Source organism: Balaenoptera physalus, assembly GCF_965194825.1.
Source record: "Balaenoptera physalus genome assembly, chromosome: 7".
NCBI classification, from domain to species: Eukaryota; Metazoa; Chordata; class Mammalia; order Artiodactyla; family Balaenopteridae; genus Balaenoptera; species Balaenoptera physalus.
Genome location: NC_138886.1, coordinates 2,621,953 through 2,642,656, shown reverse-complemented (window position 1 = coordinate 2,642,656; position 20,704 = coordinate 2,621,953). Strand labels below are relative to the sequence as shown.

Below are 20,704 nucleotides of genomic sequence, written 5' to 3'. Positions count from 1 at the left end.
CTTAGCTGGTAGGGGTCTGGCTACACTGAGTTTTGCAGATGGAGGCTGGAGAGTGGGACAGATGTGCGGAAGAGAAAATTTATTCACTCAGCAAATATTTATTGGGCACCAACGACGTGCCAGACCTATTGTAGGCCCTGGGGGTCTAGAGCCCTGCTCTCAGGGAGCTGCCACGCTGGAGGGTGGAGACAGCCAATAAACAGCCCAGTAATAAGAGACCAAGGCAGAGAGGTGAGACACGACCAAGAGGGGCCAGAGGCCCAGCCTGCACCGTCTTTCCCCTCCCACAGCTGCAGGATGACGTCCTATTTTTAATCCTCCTTTGACAGATGAGGAAACCCCGGCTGGGGAGATTAAGTGGCTGTACCCCAGGCATACAGCAGTCCACGGAGGCCCAACCTCTGGCGTTGAAGCTACAAGAGCCTGGGAAGGGAGACGACGGTGGCTGGTGGTGGTGGGGACAGTCAGGGCCACCCAAATCCCTTCCCAAGGCAGCCTGGGGAAGCCTGGGGCTTCCCGAGAAGCCCCAGGGAGGGGCTCCTGCACTAGGCTTGAAGGGTAGTTAGCCCAGGGGCTGAGATGCTCAAATGTGAGTATCGGTCACATTTCTCCTACAGATTCTGCCTCCAGAGATTTCTCCAGCCTCAGGGAAGATCCCTCCACCGAGCTCCCTGGGCTATGGGTGAGTGGGCAAGCAGGACAGGTGGGCATGGGGACGGGAGAGGCAGGGACCTAGGTCCTTCCATCAGAGCCAGGCTCCCAGGGTGGCCCAGGGTCCTGCTCTACTCCTGGGAGGGACTCCTCAGGTCAGTGGCAGGGCAGAGGAGGCTCATCAGGGTCCTGGGCATTCGGTTGGCAGCCTTGCCAGCCTGGCTGGTTGGGGTGGCCTCTGTGTGCGCTCCATCCAAGCCCTGCAATGTAAGACCAGGTGGAGAGGCTCTCTGTTTTGGCCTCATGAAGAGAGAGGTGGGATCGTTTCTAGCAGTGAGGTGGACCATGCTGATGGCCAGAGACCCCAGAATGTTCAAGAGAATGAGACCCAGGTGGAAGGAAGGGGATGTAGCCTTGGAGGTGACTAAAACAGAAGTTTGTACACTGGAGTACCAAACTCGGGCTTCGGGAGGGATGCAATCAGGATGATGGTTCCAAAGGAGTCAACCTGCAGGTCCTCACCGTCCACGCTTCCCTCTTTCGACTTTCTCCCACTTTGTACACTAAAAAGGCAAAGGTCTTCCCCAGCCAGAGTCTGGCATCCGGTGGTGTAGGAAGTCCTGAGCTCCTAGGAAAGGGACAGTGGGGAGGGTGGGGGAAGGTTTTGGCCTCTCCTACAAGCTGTGTTTCCCAGGACCCCAGGCTTTGGCATCTCAGCTGTGACCCAGGGCCACTTCACCTCCCAGAGCTGCCTCACCTGTAAGCCGGGCACAGAAGGCCTGTCCTGGGTGGGTGTGGGGCTGCATGGGCTCAGCCGAGTCGTCATTCATTTTAATGTTATAAAGACGTGTGCGTTTGCGGTAGTAGCGCTCTTGCTCAACCTAAAATAAACCCAGTGACCCCAGAGGCTTGGGAGGGGTTCAGCCCACACGAGGAAACTCGACCTTGTAGTTGGCAGGTTCAGTGGGTACCAAGGAAAACTTGTTTTGTTTTTGACTTTTTATGGGGGTTTAATATACACAACGTGCGTCCACCTCAAGTTACAGCTGGATAAAAACTTAATGTGTACACAGGAGGAACTGCCACTGAAAATAAGATCTGAAACGTGTCCACGAGCTGAACCTTTCAAAAATACAGAAAAAGGGCCAGAGTCCCCAGTTTTTACCTTTGTGGCCCACTGCTGGAACCTCAGGCTAGGGACCTTTGATCTCATTCCTGCCCCTCACTGGGCAGATGGGAAAAGAGGCTGGGGGGCCAGGTCTCCGGGGAGAGCCGGGAACATCCCCTGCTCTTTGCCAGCTCCTGGGACTTGCCGCCCTCTCCCACGACAGCGAACTCGGGCGCCCAGGCCCTGGCCTGACGTGGGAACGGGAGGTTGGGGGTTGGGGGAGGTAGGTAGATAGGGGCGCGACCGAGCGAGACTCCTCCCCGGGCGGGGCCGCCCCTGCGCGCGCGCCGACGCCCCGCCCCGGCCCTCCTGCGCGCGCCCCCGCCAGGCTAATTAGGCACGCGGTTTGTTTACAAACATGGGCGCCCGGCAGGTACGCGCCGCCCAGACCGTGCGCGCCCGAGGTTCGAGGGCGGCCCCCCGGACTCCGGGGTCCTCCGGTGCGGGCGGCAGCGGCGGGCGAGCACTGGCCGCTCTCCCGCGTTTTGCGCGCCTCCCCGAGCACCAGGAAATACGCCCAGAGGCGCACGTCCCTTGCGCGGGAGGGCGCGCGGGAGGGCCGCGCCGGGTCCCCGAGTCGCCGCTGGCGCCGCGCCCCGCCCCCGCGCGCCCCCCGGCCCGGGCCAGCTCGCGGCCGGGTCGGCGGGGCGGGGCGGGCGGCGGGCGGGGGCGCGCGGGGCGGGGCGGGGCGCGGCGCCGGCGGGGCCGGGACATGTAGTCCGCGCGCCACGGCCTCCCCTGGGCGGCCCCGGCGCGGGCCCGGCCGCGGACTACGACTCCCGCCAGGCGCCGCGGCGCAGCGCATGAGCCCTGCTCGGCTCCGGCGCGTCTATTATGCTGCCGGGGCCGGCGAGCCAAAGAGGAGCCGGCCGCGCGGGCCGGGAGGGGACGGCCGCCGGAGCCGCCGAGGCCAAGTACGCCTTTCTCTTGCTTCCTTGCGCGCGCGGGGCGGCGGGCGGCGCGGGTGGCGGCGGGCCGGGCGGGGCGGGGAGCGCGGCCCCGTACGCCCCGCGCAGGCCGCCGGCGCGTCCGGGGAGCCGGGCGCCCGGGCCGCCGTCGCCGTCTCCGCCTTTGTGCGCGGCCACGATGCAACAAAGCGCGGCGGCGGCCCGGGGTCGCGACGGCGGCGGCGGCGGTGGCGCGGGCCCCCTCCCCTCCGCCCGCGCCCTCCTGGCCGCCCGCGTCCCGGGCTCGGGGGCGTCGCCGCGGCCGGGGCGCGCAGCCCGGAGTTGGCACGGCCCGCGCGCCCCGCGCCAGCGACCTCCCGCGCGCCCTCCCTCACGGAAAGGATTTTTTTCCCCCTTTCCTCCGCCCGCCATCTTTCGAAGGGGGGGGATCGGGGCGGACGTGGAGGGAAAGGTGCGCTTCGGCGCCACTTTCCCCGCTCCCCTTTCCCCGCGCCCGTCCCGCCCGCCCTGGCTCCTGGCCGCGGGGCTCGCGCGGGGGCCGTCGCCGCGGCCGGGGCGGGGGGCGAGGCCGGGCCCGGGAGCGGGCGGCGTGGTGTGGAGGCCGCTTTCTCCAGAGTTAGGGGCCCGAGCTGACTTTGAGCCCTTTGGAGTTGCTGGGTCGTTGCAGCCCGGCCAAGAGGAGACCCAGTTCCCGTTTTGAAATCAGCCCGAAAAGCGCTTAATCCGGGCGAGGTCGAGTTGCTGGAGGAGCGGGGGTGCGTGCCCTCCTTCCCACTCAGGGTGGGCCGCGGCCTGACAGCACGGCACAAGCCCGTGCGGGAGAAATGCTCACCCCAAACCTCACACGGCCCCCCGGCCCTCGTGGGCTCCCCGTGAATAAAGCTGGGGCTCGGAGGGTCCTCTTCCTCCACCGCTTGCTCATCCGGGGGCAGGCCGGGGTGGAGGTCTTGGGCCGCCTCCTTTCCTCGGGGCTAGGGGGCAGTTTTGGAAAGATGAAAGTGGGGGCACGGAACCGGTCCGCCTGGAGACCCACGTGGGGCGGTACCGTGGTCCATCCTGAGGGTTCCCGCCATTGGGCCCAGACCCTGATCATCCTGCGATCCTTCATTTTGGCTGAAAGCTTTCTACCCAGAAGTGCATAACTGGGGCTGCCCCCGTGTGTTCCCTTGGTTGTGGCTGCAGAGTTAAGGGGGAGGTGTTATTGGGTATCAGTGGGCAAACTGGCTGGAGGGCGGAAGGCAAGCAAATGAAGGAGTCGCTCTGGCCCCTCCTCCTCGTCCCCCCCCGCGCCAAGTGAAGAAGAAGAAAGTTTTTTTTTGTTTGTTTTTCTTTTTTGATCCTGCTTTTGTAGGCTTTCTTCCTGACTCTTTCTTTAAAATGGGGGTTCTTTTCCTGGGTCCATGGAGTGGCCCTGGGGAGATCCTGAAATCTACGCAAAGTTGCCTGGGCGGCATGTTTCCTGGGGGAGTAGTTGGCTTTCAAGGGTATCAAGAAAAGGCCTGAACCCGTGCAAGGCTGAGTACTCAGGAGTTAGGGACCTCCTTCCCTCCCTCCCTCCCTCCCTCCCCGCCTCCCTCCCTCCGTCCTCTGGCAGCCCTGAGTGCGGCCTCTCATTTGCAAATAAAGCTCTGTGTTTGCCCTTTTCTGTCTTGAGGCCTTGATGTGTGCTGGTGGTTACAGATCGGGAGAGATAGGGCACACGGCATCTGGGGCGGGCGGTGTGGGCCATTTCGCTTTGACCTTTCTGGTAACCTCGGGGGCCCCAGAACTCTGGAATCCCGCCCCAAGCAGCTTCTCAGAAGCTTCGATCCAGTCCCAGCCCTGCCACGGGGACGTCCGGGGAGGAGGGACGGGCAGCACCAGGTCAATTTTTGTTTTGTTTTTAGAAAGTGGAGTAATTGCTTTCTCTCCACCACAGCCCGCGCGTGCTTGGGAAGTGAGCTCTGAATAAAGGGAGAGGATTTGTAAATATTCTGCTCCTGCCTGCCTGGCCCAGCAGAGCGGTCACGGGCAGAAAGTGAAAGTGGGGGGTGGTGGCGGAGTAAAAAGCGAACCGCCTACCGCCCGCCGCAGCCGGCGGCTCCTCCTGCGCCCTCTTCCTCCAGGCTGGCGAGTTGCCAGCTGCCCGAGCCCTGCGCCGGGCAAGCGGCGAGGTGCACGGCCATTTCCTGGTTCTCGGCGGCAGAGCTTTCCCTGGGGAGTGCTGGCCGCGGCCCCGAGTGCAGTGGTTGGTTCGGGACCAGCAGGCCACCTCCGCGGGCCGGCTCCAGCGTGTGCCTGGCTCTCCGTCCGCCGCTGGTGGGCCCTGTTCTCCTCGGGAGAGCGGCTCTCATCCAGTGGGTCCAGGGGGAGCTGGGCCGGGTCGGGAGTGGGCGGCCCACCGCCCCCCAGCGAGCGGCTGCACCTGGCCGCTTGCTTCAAGCCTCTCTGCAGGTCGCTGGATTTTCGGGGCGGTCGTGTGGGTGGGTGAGTAGCCTGGTCCGCTTTTCCCGTCTCCCCACGTGATGGTCTAGCTGTAAGGCGACGGGACCCCCAGGCAGGGCCCACAGACCCTGCATTAGCAGGTCAGTATCTAGTCAGCATTCCTTGCTTCCGAAGGAGACTTTAGTGAATTGTGGCAGAAAGCAGCATTCTGCTTGCTGTATACCTGCCTGCTGGGAACTTGTCAGGGGAGCCCTTGCTTGGGAGCCCACCCTCCGTCCCACCCGAGGCTCTGCCCCCCGGTTTCAGCAGGTGTCAGAGCAGCGCGCAGCGGCCCGGTGTGCTTGGCTCGGGGGTGCTGGTAGGTGCCCAGGTGGTGAGTGGCTTGTTGCACCTCCTCAGCCAGCCCACCCCGCCCCCGCCCCGCACTTTGTGAATCCCTTTGGCACCTGCACCCCTGCTCCGGGTGCCTGTGGTCCTGCCTCAGAGAAGCACGGGCCTCTTAAAGGCAAAGCGTCACTTTCTGGATCTGGAGCGGAGATGACGGTTACCTGTGTGGGGGTGTCTGTCCAGAGGCCGGAGGCTCTGCTGTGTCGGTGCTGTGGGTGAGTGTTTGCTTTTTTTTGCCAGGTTTTAACTATCCCACAGGAGAATCAGTTCTCAACCTAACTCCTTTTTAGGGCCTTTATAACCTCGAGTTAGAGCCAGCAGGTGCATGTGGGGGGAAGCCCCCCTCCCTCACTGCTGCAGTACTGGGAGAGTTCACCAGAAGGTAACGAGGTGCCTGGGAGAGTCCTTTCGCCGCTGCTTGGGAACTGCCACTTGGGGTGCGGGGGGGGTGGCTTCAGGTGCCCCAGTGGGGTTTTTCTGCCAGTGCTGGAAGCTGGGCTTGGTGACCCGTGGAGCAGCGTTTCCACAGCGATGTTCAGGAGTGTGATCGGGAGGGCTGGGGGTACCTGTGTCACAGGTGCCAAACCGTCGTGAGGAGCTGGGGCTCCAGGGTCCCCGTCGAGGTCCCCGGTACGTGGGGGCAGGAATGTCCTCGCCTCCTGTGAGGCCGAATGCGTGTCGTGTGGCTGGACCCTCGTGACGCATTATCAGGAGGAGGAAGAGCTTGGGGGCAGCCTGGCCTGACGGTGTCTCAGGGATGAAACTCGGGTGCAAAGGAAAAGGAAACGCAGGAACGGGGCGCTGCCCAGCTCCAAGCCCGCTTGCGCCGTCGGGCAGAGCCGTGGTGGTGCCAGCCCGGTGCTGGAGGCTGCTTGTTAAGAGCTGGGGCCCTGCTGGCTGTGCACCCCAGATAAGGCACACACCCACCCTGTGCTCTGTTGTCTTAGCTGCCACCAGGCTGTCCTGGCCGGGCCGTTGTAGGTCTGGGGTGGGGAGACACCAGTGACCGTGTGACTGTCCCCTGGGATGACAGACCCCCTCCCCCACGCCTCGCAGGCTGGGAGAGGCAGCAGGATGCACTCGGTAAGCACGCGAGCCCTTGGGCTGTGGGAAACGTCCCAGCGACAGCGGGCCAGGGTGCCCGGCCCTTGGGAGCCTGAGCTAAGCCTGGTGCTAGTTGCTGGGGCAGGGCCGCCTCCCTGCGCTCGGAATGCTGCCGGTCCCTCTCCAGGGCTTCCAGGCTCCGGACAGCCCTCCCGTGGGAGCACCGGCTGTCCTGGAAAGGCGCGGGCACCCGGGGAATGTGTTTGTGTTGGGCAGGGTGGGGGAGGTGAGAGCCGAACTCGGACCCTGGTTTACCGAGGCTGGACCATCCCGTCCTCGGCCCCGCTCTGGGCTGGCGCCGGCGGGCTACCCCTCCTGCCGCTGACCCCGAGGGGCAGCTAGGGTGAGGGGTGGGGAGGGCTGGCTGCCCCTCGACATCAGGACCCGGCAGTGGTCGGGGGCTCCCAGCCTGCTCGCATGCCGCTGTGCCTCTGGGCTCCGTGGCCTCCCAGGCCCTCTCCGCCTCATGTCCCATTTGTTAGGCGGGGTGATGGGGTCAGAGCTTCCTTCCGAGGGCTTCTCCCTGGGGTCTCAGCTTGAGGGGGACCTGGAGGGGACAGCCATTTCCTCGGTCTGGTCTGGGATACAATGCCTGGCTCGGGGTTTTCGGGCTTGCTAATGCACAGGCGTCGGGCGTTGAATGGGGGGTGTTCTGTTGGGACGGGCACAGAACACCCCACCGTGGGTGATGACAGCACGCCGAGCCTTGGTGCTCGCAGGGCCGGGTCGCCCCGTAAGTGCATGTGACCGCCTGACCCTTAGCATCCTTTGTGGGACCGACTGACCCAGAGAGGATGGTCCCCCCTTTCCCTCTCCAAGACAAAGTGTGGCGCCGGCCACGCTGTCCTCACTCACTGTGTCCCCTGAGGACGTTCCCCTTCGAGTGGTGGGTCCCTCACCCCCCTCCCAGAAGCCCCATGGAGCTTTACATGCCCCCTGCCCCCCCCCCACACATCACACACCGCTGGTACAGCAGCTCCTTGTGGTTTTTTCAGTAGGTTTTTCTTTTGGGTAGGTTGGTTGAAAGGTGGGAGGGGACAGAGGTGAGGGGGGGTGGCTGGCCTGACCCCGCCATGAGCAGCGAGCCCCACTCAGCAGGGCTGGCGACGCCCACCAGAGCCGGTATCTCGGGTCCACGGTGAGGCCGACGTTCTGGCCGGAAAGGAAACCTTCAGAGGCTGGCTTCCCCGAGGGGGCTGGCGGGCTGGGGAGACACATGGGGCGTCAGGGAAAACTGGATTGAGAAGGAGCCTTAAGTGCTTGGGTGCTGGGGGTGCAGAGCCGGGAGGACACGGTGGCGTCAGGAAGGGGACCATGGCTGCTGGCCCCTCAGTGGGCCAGGCCGGGTGCCTTAGGACACCCCATAGACCTCGGGGTGCTGCAGACGTTCCGTGGGACTGATGGGGTCCCTTGCCGGTGGGGAGCAGGAGTGATCCAGACCAGCGGTGGGCTTGGGGCCCTGGTTGGGGCCAAGGCGCTCCAGGCAGAGCCCCTTCGGGGGCAGCCGTGGTGGCACTGCTCCCTGCCCGGGCGGGGGGTGGGCGGGAGGTGGTGGCCAGCAGGGCCCAGTGTGCGGAGGGCCCCCGCTCGCCCACCTAACGTCCCCTGGGGCCCCACGGGAGGAGGCAGTTGGCTCCGTCTGTCACTGAAGCCGACCCTGCCTGCACGGATCCTGTTTCCTGAGGCCCGGCTGCCCGGAGGCAGAGGAGCTGGGGCGGCGCCCTGGCCCCTTCCTGCAGCTCGCCGCCCCCTGTCTCTGCGGGATTGTCGCAGGAGCTCTGGGAGGCAGTGAGGGAGTCTCTTTTTTTAATAAATTTATTTGTTTTATTTATTTATTTTTGGCTGCGTTGGGTCTTCGTTGCTGCGCACGGGCTTCTCATCGCGGTGGCTTCTCTTGTTGCGGAGCACGGGCTCTAGGCACGCGGGCTTCAGTAGTTGTGACTCGTGGGCTCTAGAGCGCAGGCTCAGTAGTTGTGGCACGCGGGCTCCGTAGTTGTGGCACGCGGGCTCCGTAGTTGTGGCACACGGGCTCTAGAGCACAGACTCAGTAGCTGTGGTGCACGGGCTTAGTTACTCCACGGCATGTGGGATCTTCCCGGATCAGGGCTCGAACCCGTGTCCTCTGCGTTGGCAGGCGGATTCTTAACCACCATGCCACCAGGGAGGTCAGGTGGAGGAGTCTTTGGGGTTGGGTGGACGGCCTTGCTCACAGCCTGGCTCTGCTTCTGACTGGATGGCCTCGTGCCCGTTGACCTCTGAGCCTCCGCCCCCCCCACCTGGAAAGTGGAGCCCACGTGACCCCCACTGACGCCAGGATGGGGCCCAGGGAGTCGGGGCCGTGTAGCGTGGGGCCCCCCAGAGGTACCTGACTCACCTGACCCCTGAGTCACCCGACTCAGGAAGGCCGTTCTCGTTGCCGGCAGGGCCGGTGGGTCTGAGCAGGGCAAGAGGGAAGGCGGAGGGAGCGCAGGCCCTGCCCTTCCCCCGCCCCCCCCAGGATGGAGGAGTCACTCCCCGGCTTTTTTCCTACCTCTGAATGTCAGCACCCCCCACAGGCCCCCCTCCTTCCTGAACGTGGCTCAGGACTTCCCCCTTCAGGCCCAACGCCCTCCGACCTAGGAGCCTCCTGAGGGCCCCCTCCGCCCGCCTCCTCCTCTGACCCCGGGCCTCTTCCCCGCCCCCGTGGCTGGAGGTCCTTCCCCTGATGCTGGTGAGTGAGGCTCTTTCTGCCCTTCTGTCCGGCCCCCTCCTTCCAGCGTCCCCCCGACACCCGTCGAGGCCCAGGCTGCCCAGGAGTGCCCTCCTCTGCCTGCTGTGGTCCTGTCTGTGGCGGGAGGGCCGGAGCTGCTGCTGCTGCGTTTTCAGGGTGGTTCCCACAGTGGCACCTGGACAGAGGTCCCCAGTCTCTCCTTGTTTGTCCAGGACCCCGAATAGCCTTGGTGTCCAGGCTCTTCTGATGTGTCTCTCTGGGCTGAGCGAGCCTACAGGGGCCGGTTCTCTGCATTTTATTTCGGATTCCAGTTCCGCAGGGAGGAATGAGGTGGGTCCCAGAGGATGAATCCAGGGGCGGGGAGATGGCCTTGACCTCCAGGTCCGCCTGCCCCAGAGCCGGGGACACTCGGGTCCCCCTCCCCCAGTCTGCAGCCAGGTGTGTCCAGCTCAGTCCCTCACGGAGTGGCGCGTGTGTGACTCTGGAGGGTGGGGTGACCGGCCAGTGTCCCCCGCCTGCCGCTGGCCGGCCGTTTGGCTTTCTGGACGCTTCGTCAGGATCCCGCCAGAACCCCCATCTCTGGGTTTTCTCTTGCTGTTCAAGGGCTTTTGTGGTTTGTCTGAGCATTTCCTCTCTGGGCGGTTTCAGATCCTCTCGCTTCGAGGGAAGGTTGTCTTCACTCTGACCTTCGCCCTGTTTGTGGTGCCGCCTCCCGCCCCATCGGGCAGCCCCCGGAGGTGGGGGTGGGGGTGGGATTCTCTGAGCCTCGGTTTCCCCTCTGAGGAGTGGGGCCCCATCCCTGCCCTCGGCCCGGGTGTCCCCGTGCGGTGCACACCGCCAGCCGGGCCAGCGGATCCTCAAGGCTCCTTTCCGAACCCCACCTCCTAGAAGGCTGGTTTCCAGCCCGGCCGGTGTGGAGCGGGCCCGGTGGGCTGTGACGCCGGTGAGGTCGGGCTGCACATCTTTGCCCCCAGGAGATGAGACACCCCCGTGCCGCTGGGGGCTGGCGGGTGGTGAAGGGGAGACTTGGTAGCTTGCGGGTTTTATGCGTCTGGGTTTAGGGCGCTGGGCTCTGTCACCTGCACTGCCCCCCCACCCGGTCCCAGGTTATCCTGCCTGAGTCCATCTCCCCCCATCCCCCCACCTGTAGTCCTTTTCCCTGCCAGGCGAGGGGGGCACGGGGAGCAGGGTCATGTCCCCCAGATCTCGCTGTTGCTGTGGTGGTGGGCAGCGCAGGGTCCTGAGCACGCAGACAAAGGGGGGGTCACCCTCTTCCTTGTGGTGGGGCAGGGGCTTTCCAGTGTGGCCGGTCGAGAGACAGTAGAGGCCCCCAGTGTGCTCAGCTTCTGCCCTGAGCACTCGTGCTCTGTCCCGTCTCCGCCAGACGCCTGCTCATTTCACCCCCCTTCCCACCTCCCCGTTATCACGAAGGAAGCTCCAGGCACATTTCCTTCGTAAGGCGTTTGGTACCCACGTCTAAAAGACAAGGGCTTTTTAAGAGTTATAAAAAGCCACAGCACCACCGTCACCCCCAAAGCGTTGACATTGGATCCCAAAGATGGTCAGAGAGACAGTGTTGAAGTAAATGTCTCTGGCCTCACCGCCCGGCAGGTGTTTCTCACAAACTGGCCCAGGGCACAGGCGCTGGGGTCGGGCGCCACCACCTCGCCCGCCCCAGCCGTCCTCCCTCCGGGCCACGTGGGGGCCGGGAGGGGTCCCGGGCTGGGCGGAGAATCCGACCCCCGTGATGGGCCGCCTTCCTCCGTTCCAGCTGTGACCCCAGAACACTAGTCTGGGGGGTGAGCTTTTCTCCTGATGCTTTTGAGATGAAAGCTGACCCTTGACAGCTGATACAAGGCTGTCTGTGGTCCTTTTTTACTCTTAGACTGAACGTTGGTATGTTTCCCTGCAGAGTGTCGTGTCTGATTTAGTATGTTATCTCAGACCCAGGGGGCTGGGGGTGTCTCTGGGAGACCCCCTCCCCCCCCCGCCCCACGGAATGGTGCACTCGCTGGGTTCTGAGACCCAGAATGTTCACTCAGGACATGCCTGGCTTGGGGAGAGCAGCTGTCAGGCTCTGGCCTGTCCCATGAGGCCGGGTGGCGGTGTTTGCTACCCCTGTTCCCGGCGGGTGATGCCTGCTCATGTCCGAGTGCTGGAGTGAGGGGACGTCAGGTGTCCCCGGGGCTCACGGGCTGTCCCAGGAGGGTGGGCGTCTGTGGGGGCTTTGCCTCCGCCCCCAGGGGGCAACTCGACAGTGTGGTGAGCCTGAGCTGGTGTGCCACCCGTGAGCTCTGGGTGCCATGGGCTGACTGGGGAACCCGGGGTGGGGTCCCAGCCGGACCTTCTGTCTGCTCCTTCTGTGGCCCCTCCCCGCCCAGCCTCAATGGCTTGGAACATGGGAACGGGCCGGACCCTTCTGGTACCCACCCCCCCGCTCTGAATTTGCCTTGTTTCTCTCGATTTGGGGGCTTGTGGGCATCCCACTGGGATTCCCTCGAGGAGGAGGTCTGGAGGCCCCCATGGCAACTTTGGGTCCCCAGCTGGTGAGGCCTGGTGGGCAGGGTGACCAGGCCTCTGTCCTGGGTGGGGCCTGGCACGGCCTGTCTTCGCACATGGAGCCGAGGCCTGCTGGGCCGAGGAGACCACCCGAGAGGCCAGTGCCCGCCGGGAGGGGACAGGCCTGGGAGGAGCCGTGGGGAGGAGCAGGGCACTTCCTCGTGCTCCGTAGGACAGGCCGCCTCTGTCTGCACCTCTGTCGTCTCCTGCCCGGCTCCCCGGCTCCGGCCAGGGCGGCTCAGCTGGGTGGCCTGTGGTTCCCTGCCAGGACCACGTGGAGTCGGGAGGAGAGTGACGGCCTGCTCCTGGTCTGCTGGGACGTGGCGGCTGGGAGAAGTGGGAAGCTGCATTTGTGTTTTAAACGGGTCCATCCCATTCCATAGGCTGGGTCCATCCCAAGTGTGACCTCATTGTGTCTTCATGGCACGCAGAGGTGTGTATCCAGGGACCCTCGGGCTCTGTCCCTGTCCCTTTGCTGTGGCCCCTCCCCATGTGGCTTGGGAACCACGGGCACCTTCTTTTTTCTACCCGAGGGGCCAGTGTCACCCAGCTCTCTAACCACTGTCAGTGACGTCCCTGGCCTCCCACGTCCTCGTAGGTGGGGAGCCATGCCTCCATCCCTGGGGCTGCGTTGGGGGCACTAGACAGCTGATGGCCATGCTGCCGGGGCTCAGCCAGGAGGGGAGCTGGGATTTGAACCCCGGTGTGGCAGACCCAAGTGGGCACTCCCCGCTCCCCTTCTGCGTGGTCCTCGTGTCTGGGGCCCTCCTTGCATCTCTGGCCGGGAGTTAGGATCAGACCAGGGACTTGGAGGGGCACTGCTGGCCTGTGCCTGCCCCCAGGGCTCGCCGGGTGGCCTTGCCGTCAGTTGCAGTGGGGCCATCTGGTTCCTTAGCTGCCCGGCTCCTCCTCTCACCCCGTGTCACCCGCGTATGCCAGGAGCCAGGTCGGGGAGGCGCGGGGTCCTGGGCTTATGTCCCCAAGTCTCCATGTGGGTGGGCTCAGGAAACAGCCCCGGGGTGGAGGAGCCCCAGCTTTGTCATCTGTGCGACGGGCCTGGTCATTGACCTCAGAGGATCGCATGGCGTCTCACCCTCCGCAGAGGTTTGAAGGGCTCTTGGCCGTGGCCGACCCCCCAGTGTACTTCTTGGTGCTTCTCCAAGAAGCACGGTGAGAGTCTGTTCCTGTGCGGCCGGGGGACCCCGGGCGCGGGTAGTGGGGGACTCCCCCGCGGTCTCCCCTTCCTGTCGTTTCGAACCCCACGTCCCTCCGCACCTCTTGTCCGTTACTGATGTCGGTTCGGGGCTGAGCCCTGTGAGAGGGTCAGCTGGTAGACTGTTTAAGTTCCAGCTTCTCTCTGGAAGCAGCCTGTGCCTTCCGGTCTCAGAATGTGGCGCTGACCCCCGCCCAGACCGGGAGGCTGACGGACAGCACAGCTGCTGGCGGCGGGGAGCACGGGCGGCACCGTTGGCACCCACCCTCGTCCCTCGTCCCTCTGCTGCCCCGGCAGGCGGGCGCTGGGGGGATTTCTCGGCCTTCCGGGCGACGCGGGGGTGGCCGACCGCGCCTCCCACTGGTGGCCCTGCCGAGGGCGAGCCAAGACTTCGGGGACATTGCGGCCCCTGGATTTCCCCTGGACGGAGCACACGGGGCTGCCGGGCCGGTCCCCAGACCCCAGAGGAAGGGAAACGAGCTCTGAGACGCTTGGCCACGTTTGTGCATTTTTCCAAAAGAGAAATCCCTTTACACTTTTTTTTTTTTTACAAAAGTAACACGTTCTTAAAAAGAAAAAAAAAATCCACCGGTTCAGAAACGCAAACAGAAAGGGAGAAAGCAGCCTTGGGGACCGTATGCTGTGGGTGTGAGGTCCTGAGTGCTGGGGACCTCCGTCATCTTCCTGCCCATCGTGGGAATGTCCCGAGGCGGCGTGTGGCCTTCTGCATTCCCGTCCATGCTCAGCCGGGGTCTGGTTTCCTCGGGGTCGCTGCCGGGTCTGTGGGATTGTGGGAGAGGCAAGGCCAGGCTCTCACTGCGGCTCCGCTTGCCCCGGACATGCCGGCCCTGAGGTCTGGGCTCCGTGTGAAGGAGTGAAGGCTGTGCCCCAGCAGGGAGCTGCGTGGCCGCTTCACTCCACCCGCCACCCCAGAGGGGACAGCGTGGGGTGACCTGTGTGATTGTATGTCCCACCGGAGAGGGTCATGCCCAAGCGCCCCGGCTGTCCCTTGCCAGTCTCCTTCCCCAGCCACGCAGCCCTTCCCAGGAGGTGGGTCCTGGCTCCTGGGATGGAAGGGGCTTGGGGAGGGGGGTGCCCCCCAACCTCTTACGCTCTAGCTGCCCTTCCTTCCTCCCTGTCGAGCTGGTGCCCAGGCTGCTGGGGACAGAGGACAAGCCAGGCGCCTGCCTCCACCGTGGGGGGTGCTATGTGGCACCACCTGACGGGGGACACCACGACCCCCGCGGTCATCCGCACGTTCCTGCAGGGTTCTGAGTGCATGGGGGGCCGCCCCGCCTCGTTCCAGTGGAGGTGCTGGGGGCAACATTCCTGTTTGCAGAGAGGGGGAGGTCCCATTGCCGCGTGCCGTCCCCCAGGCCGTGGGGCACCCAGCACCTTGTGCATGTGTCCCCTCTAGACCTCACAGACCCTGCTGGGGTCCCAAGTGTTTCCACACCTCAGGACTCCCTGTGGCCTGGGGTGAACGCTGGCATTCGGTGAGCGTGTGCCGGGCCAGGCCCTGGGCTCAGAGCTTAGCCACGTAGCCTGGGAGCCCCCGGCTCTGCCTCGCAGCCCCTGGGTGCTTACCCCACGATGGGGATGTGTCCGGTGTTTGCTGCGGGGGCCGGCTTCCTGCTCAGCCGCGGGTGTGGGGTAGTTGGTCATCGGTCAGAAGAGGGAGGCAGGGCAGAGGCCAGGCCGAGGGTCCTGATGGCAGCCCCAGCACGTCCCTGCAGAGAGCTGTGTCCGTCTGTCCCTGTGCTCGGAGGAGGCCAGTGTGCTGTGTCCCGCCCGTTCCCTGCTCCCTGGACCGTGCAGCAGCGGCGCCGGGTACTGGGCACCTGCCCACCCGCCCCATATCTGGCGGCCCGCAGTTCACCGGGCTGGCATCTAGGCCCAGGGTGGGGGGCTGGCAGGAACAGGGTGCATCCTTCCCTCACGGGTCCCGGGTCCCCCCACATAGGGAGCCGCCGCAGCCGTCACGGCAGGACCGTGCGGCGATTGGTATGCGTGCGGCACTGACCTGAGTGCTCTGTGTTGGATCCCTTTAGTCTCACAGAACCCTGTGGGGACACAGGGGGACCAGATCCCATGGCTGGCGAAGGGCAGAGCTGGGATTGCGAACAGGAGCCTGGCCCCGGCATCTGCTCTGCACCCCTGAGCTGCCCAGGGTCCGGGAGGGTCCGGGAGGTTCCAGGAGGGTCCGGGAGGCCCTGGCAGGTGGTGGCGTTGGGGCAGAGGAGCCAGAGGAGGAGAAGGAGGGTGAGGGCCTGCGTAGCCACAGCAGCCAGGACAGGGAGACGAGTCACTGGCCAGAGACGAGTCACTGGCCAGAGCGGGACAGGAGCCCCGCGTAGGGCACGCCATCGAGGGGCGGGCAGGCCAGTGGGAGGTTCGCAGAGACCCCAGCAGGAGACGGCGCTGCTGGGCCAGACGGGGTCAGACCTGCTGGGGGTGGGGCAGCAAGGCGTCAAGGGTGAGAACTCAGGCGCCTTTCCGTTTGGTGGTGCGTTGCAGCCTCAGTGCCACCAGCCCGGCGGGCACGGCCGCCCTCCCTACGGAGCTGCCCTGGGGGGCCAGGGCGCTGCCCCGGGTTGGCGAGATGGGGGTGCGTGAGAGGCGCCCGCTCGCCCGGGGAGAGCGTGGAGGAGAGGAGCTGCAGGCCCCCAGGATGGCGGGCAGGTGGGGCCCCTAGGGGTGTTCCAGAGCATTCCTCCAAGGCAGGGCGGGCGAGCGGGGCAGGTTTGCTCGGTGGGCGAGATATGCCCGACGTCTGTTTTGAGTCCTCTTCCCTCTTGGTCGGGGGGCGCTGAGGAGGCACTGGCTGGGGTTTATTTAACAAGCCGGCATGGGGGGGCCCTGGTCTGTACTTCGTGCTGATGACCGTGGTGTAAACACGCCCACGTGGCAGAGCAGGCTGCCGGCAGGACGTCCGTCAGCCAGCTCGAAAACTCTCCCAAGTTTTAACGATCTGCTTTTGCAAGTCGTAGAGGGCATGCTTCCAGCGGCCGACACACACTGCTCTGTCCTCCCCGAAGGCTGGCCCCCAGGCGGGCCCTGCCACCCAGCCCAACCCGGCTCAATCCCGTGACAGGTGCACATAAACACCTACGGGGTAGCAGCGTGCACAGATGCCGCCCGGGTCCAGATTTCGTATGCAGCCCCCAGCGCGTTCTGCGTCCTCAAGTGACATTGGGGCCACCGACTTCCTCCCAAGACGTGGTGGGGTTTTGATACTGGGGGCGGCCCGTTCATCCTTTACTGCACAACATTTTTCTTGGTGCTAGTCGGTCTCCTGGTGACACATGTGGGGCATCGGCGGCTGCTTCCTTCCCAGCTCCACGCTCAGAGAACATTCCGAGAGTCGGGGTGTGGTCCTGCAGCCCCTCACTCGCTGAGGCTGCAGGTTCCCATCGCCTTCTCCCACCCCCACCCCCCACCCCACCCCCCGATTGGCCGAGGGCCGGCCATGTCACAGCCCAGCCACCATCACAAACCAGAGCCCGTTCTCATGGTTACATTAGAACCTCCATCGGTGGCCTCACTCAAAGGGCCCTGGCCCTGTGTGCCACGCATGGTTCCACGCACGTTCTGCCGGCCCGGCTCGGCCGTTGGGTCCACGTCGTAGCTCTCTACGTGTGGATCATTCTCTAAAAAGTTGCCACGGTCAAGAACAGTGTAGACTCAGTCCCCCGCAGGCAGGCGGCTGGGGGGCAGCGAGCCGACGGTGGCCCCCACCTGGACGGCCGCCTCCCCGCCTGCCCAGGTGGCACCTGCTGGCATTCTGTCCCGTCACCTGTGTCTCTCCCTGCCCCAGCCTGAGGGCAGCAGTGGGAGAGCGGTTCTCTGACAGGTGAGGGTTGGCCTGACGGGGGGGAGTGCACCGACGTGGCCTCACATGACCGCACGGCTGTGCTCAGGGACCCGGGCGAGGCCGCGGGGCCTGGGGTGACCGGCCATTCCCTGCCGTCCCTCCTCCCCCGCAGGTGCTGCCTGACTGGGCCCAGACATGGGATGTCGCACCTCGGCGGGGAGCACAGCGGAAGCCAGGGCCTCGCCGAGCTGCTGCTGCCGTGACGGCCAGTGAGCGAGCAGCCGGAGGATGTCCACCACGACGACGGTCACCCCCGCGGGGATCCCGGCGGTCCCGGGCCCCGTGAACCCGCCCCCGCCAGAGGTCTCCAACCCCGCCAAGCCCGGCCGCAAGACCAACCAGCTGCAGTACATGCAGAACGTGGTGGTGAAGACGCTCTGGAAACACCAGTTCGCTTGGCCCTTCTACCAGCCCGTGGACGCCATCAAGCTGAACCTGCCCGTGAGTGGCCCCCTACCCGCCGCCCCTGCCCCTCCGCGGCCCCGACTCCTGGGAGGACGGCCCCCCTGGCCTTGGCAGAGATGGTGCCTGGAGGCGGCTGGTCCTCATAAGCCAGGCACAGCTCAGGACCCACAGTGACCGAGGAGCAGAGGGGATAGTTAGGCGAGTGGGGGAATGGAGGGCAGCCGCCCGGGTGCAGGAAGCGGGGAGAACCCGTGGCCTGTGGGTGGATGGAGGGGGAGCCGGCGATGGGGCTAGAGGCTCACCTGTGTCTTCACCCTGTGCCCGGCACTGTCCTGCGGAATGACGCGTCCACACCTGAAACCCTGTGCTGGAGAGGGGTGCGGCCCACTCTCCCAGGGATAGCGCCCCAGCTGCATGCCCGGTGCCGACCTGACCATCTGACGGCTTTCTCTTTTGGACCCGAATAGAGAGCCCCTGAGTCCTGCGAGGGGAAGCCCTGGGCTAGCACTTGGCGGCCTGGGTCCTGGGCCAGCTTGGCCCCCGGGCACTGTGGGCCCCCAGGTGAAGTTTGGAATCTGGGGAGGGGGCTCAGCCCCACCTCCGGAGCCTAGAACAGCTCTGGGCTCTGCCCCAGCCCTGCGGGTCTGTGCGCCCACACAGAACCCTGCTCAGGCCAGAGGCTTGGCAGGGATTATGCTGGCCGAGCGCTCGCCCCAGACCTCACGCCCACCTGCCGTCAGGTGAACAGAAACTTGGGTCCAGCCCCAGTACCCAGCTCCCCGAGAAGACTGTCTCCTGCACGATCTCTGTGCTTGGGAATCGCGAAAGTCGTCATGAATTTGAATCCAACAGTAACACTGCTGAAAATCTCTTTCTTAGGATTATCATAAGATAATAAAAAACCCCATGGATATGGGGACTATTAAGAAGAGACTGGAGAATAATTATTATTGGAGCGCGAGTGAATGTATGCAGGACTTCAACACCATGTTTACAAATTGTTATATTTATAACAAGGTAAGAAGATGGTGTGGCGTGGGCCCTACACGCCCCTGTGAGCTGCCCCCGGCCCGGGGAGGCCTGGGGTGGAGGGCCAGCCTGGGGTTGGCCGGTGCCCGCCGGGCTGGGCGCTTTGCAGCAGCTCTCAGACAGGCCCAGGGTGCGTCCCAGCCTCGCGCTCAGCCCTCGTCTGGCCGCGATCCCCTTGTGCGGGTCCCACAGGCCACGCGTTTGAGCGGTCGCCTTGTGTGTGGACCGCCCTCCCCCCCCTCCACCGCCCCGTCCCCTGCTCGAAGGACGGAACATTAGAACAGCCTTTTCAGAGGGCGTCGATGTATACCAAACGCTTTAAAACGTCCACACGCTTGGACCTTTTTTTCCTTCGTGTGCTGGGATAAAGGGTGGTTTTTATCCTTTGTGTTTTTTGAATTCTTCCAAGAGTTTCCACGTTAAAATATATTCTTTTTGCCTCCCTCCTGCCCCGCCACATCCCTTCACAGCTTTCTAAATAAATGTTTTTTCTTGAGCAACCACCATGTGTTTGTCTGCTGCAGACACACGGCTCCTTTCTAGCGGGTAACCTTGCCTCTCCTGTGTCTTCAGCCCACAGATGACATAGTGCTCATGGCCCAAGCCTTAGAGAAAATTTTTCTCCAGAAAGTGGCCCAGATGCCCCAGGAGGAAGTTGAGTTATTACCCCCCGCTCCAAAGGGCAAAGGCCGGAAACCAGCTCCGGGAACCCAGAGTGCAGGTAAAGGGGTGGGTCGTGCAGTCCTTCTCTCCGCCTCTGACAGGCGGGCAGGGTGCCGATGACAGCGTATCTTCTGAGGGTCCCTCTGGGCTCAGTTTTCCCATCTGCAAGTTGGGTCAGCGATGATCAGAGCTCCGGGAGCCGGGCCTCTGCTGTGTGTGCGGCCTGCAGGCCTGGTGACCTTGCTGCCGCCTGCCTTGGAGCCTTGGTCCGGGCAGGGGTCATGCTCCTGCTGTGTCCCCGCGCTGCCCCTCTCCCACCCCGCCACCCCCCAGCTCTGAGGACACCGCTTCTGGAAGCCACACTGTCCCTTTGTCCCCTCCGAGGAATCTGCCTCTTCAGCGTGCTTTGTGTTCTCTGTGACCTGTCAGGGAGCGGTGGGGTCAGGGTCAGCACGGGGAGCCCGGGGGTGGGTGACCTCACCTGGTCCGGGAACCTGGATCAGAGGTGGATCCCGACGGTGAGCTTCTGGGCGACCCAGCCCTCCAGAGAGGCCAGGGTGTTCCACACTTACAGACGAGGCTGAGGCTGGTTGCCTGTGGAACCCGAGTCAACCCCCTGGCCCTTCCTACCGGGCTGTGCACCTTGTCCTCCTGGCTCACTCATTCAGACCACGGAGGCAGCCACGATGAGGGCCAGGGTCTCGGCAGGAGGGGCTCTGCTGGCACCCGGCGGGCTCTGGCTGGAGGGGATGGTCCCGGCAGCATCCAGAAGCATCGCTGGTAGAGCCGTGTCAGTTCAGCCTCCCTTTCCTTTGTCCTCAAGGTACGCAGCAAGTGGCGGCCGTGTCCTCTGTCTCCCCGGCAACCCCCTTCCAGAGCGTCCCCCCCACGGTCTCCCAGACGCCCGTCATCGCTGCCACCCCTGTGCCAACCATCACTGCAAACGTCACGTCGGCCCCTGTCCCTCCGGCTGCCGCCCCGCCCCCTCCCGCGACGCCCATCATCCCCGTGGTCCCTCCCACGCCGCCCGTTGTCAAGGTGAGCTTCCCCCGGGGGCGTCCTGGACGCAGGCAGGTGTGGGGCGGGCAGGAGGGCGCTCCGCCGCTTTCCCCTGTCACCGACCGCTCGTCGGGCGTTGGGCGTATGTGACTTTGGACGGGTCCCCTCCCCCGCCACGCCTGTGAGGTGGGCCACGGTTCCTGACACGGACAAGGAGCCCGAGGCTCGGAGCGGCAGGTCACACAGCTGGTGAGGGCGGCTGCGCTTGAACCCCAGCTTCGCCGGCCTTTGCAGTGCGTGGGCCGAGGTGGGGGGTGCAGGAAGGAGGGGGGCCCCGGCCCTCCGCGCCCGCGCTTGCGCTCGGATTGCCTTGGCGTGGGGAGGGCGGTGGCGGCCTCCACCTGCTCCTCGCGCCACCCCCCCCCTCCCGAGTGTGAGCGCACGTCCCTCCCCCGGCTCCCTGGGGGCTTTCCTCGGCCGGGCCTGGGCTCGGAGCAGGTGCTCCCCGCGAGATCCGGGGCCAGCGAGGACGGCTGAGTGTCCTGCTCTGAGCAGGCCCCCGTGCCGGCCACTGATGTGTATCGTCTTCTCCGATTTGACCCTCACAGCG

The 20,704-nt window shown here is 64.8% G+C and overlaps 1 protein-coding gene across 2 annotated transcripts in view; it reads left to right on the top strand.

Moving 5' to 3' along the window:
- Nucleotides 1-2,575: 2,575 nt before the first annotated feature.
- BRD3 (bromodomain containing 3) overlaps nt 2,576-20,704 on the top strand; it is a 33,523-nt gene continuing 15,394 nt past the window's right edge. Inside the window, exons 1-5 of one of the 2 annotated variants that reach the window (XM_082470356.1) lie at nt 2,576-2,733; nt 17,111-17,439; nt 18,283-18,420; nt 19,006-19,153; nt 19,919-20,133. In XM_082470356.1, the coding sequence (XP_082326482.1) occupies nt 17,227-17,439; nt 18,283-18,420; nt 19,006-19,153; nt 19,919-20,133 (714 nt within the window). In that variant the 5' untranslated portion in view covers nt 2,576-2,733; nt 17,111-17,226. Of the gene's footprint in view, nt 2,734-5,052; nt 5,754-17,110; nt 17,440-18,282; nt 18,421-19,005; nt 19,154-19,918; nt 20,134-20,704 lie in introns of those variants that run through there. The other variant, XM_082470357.1, reaches the window with a different exon arrangement.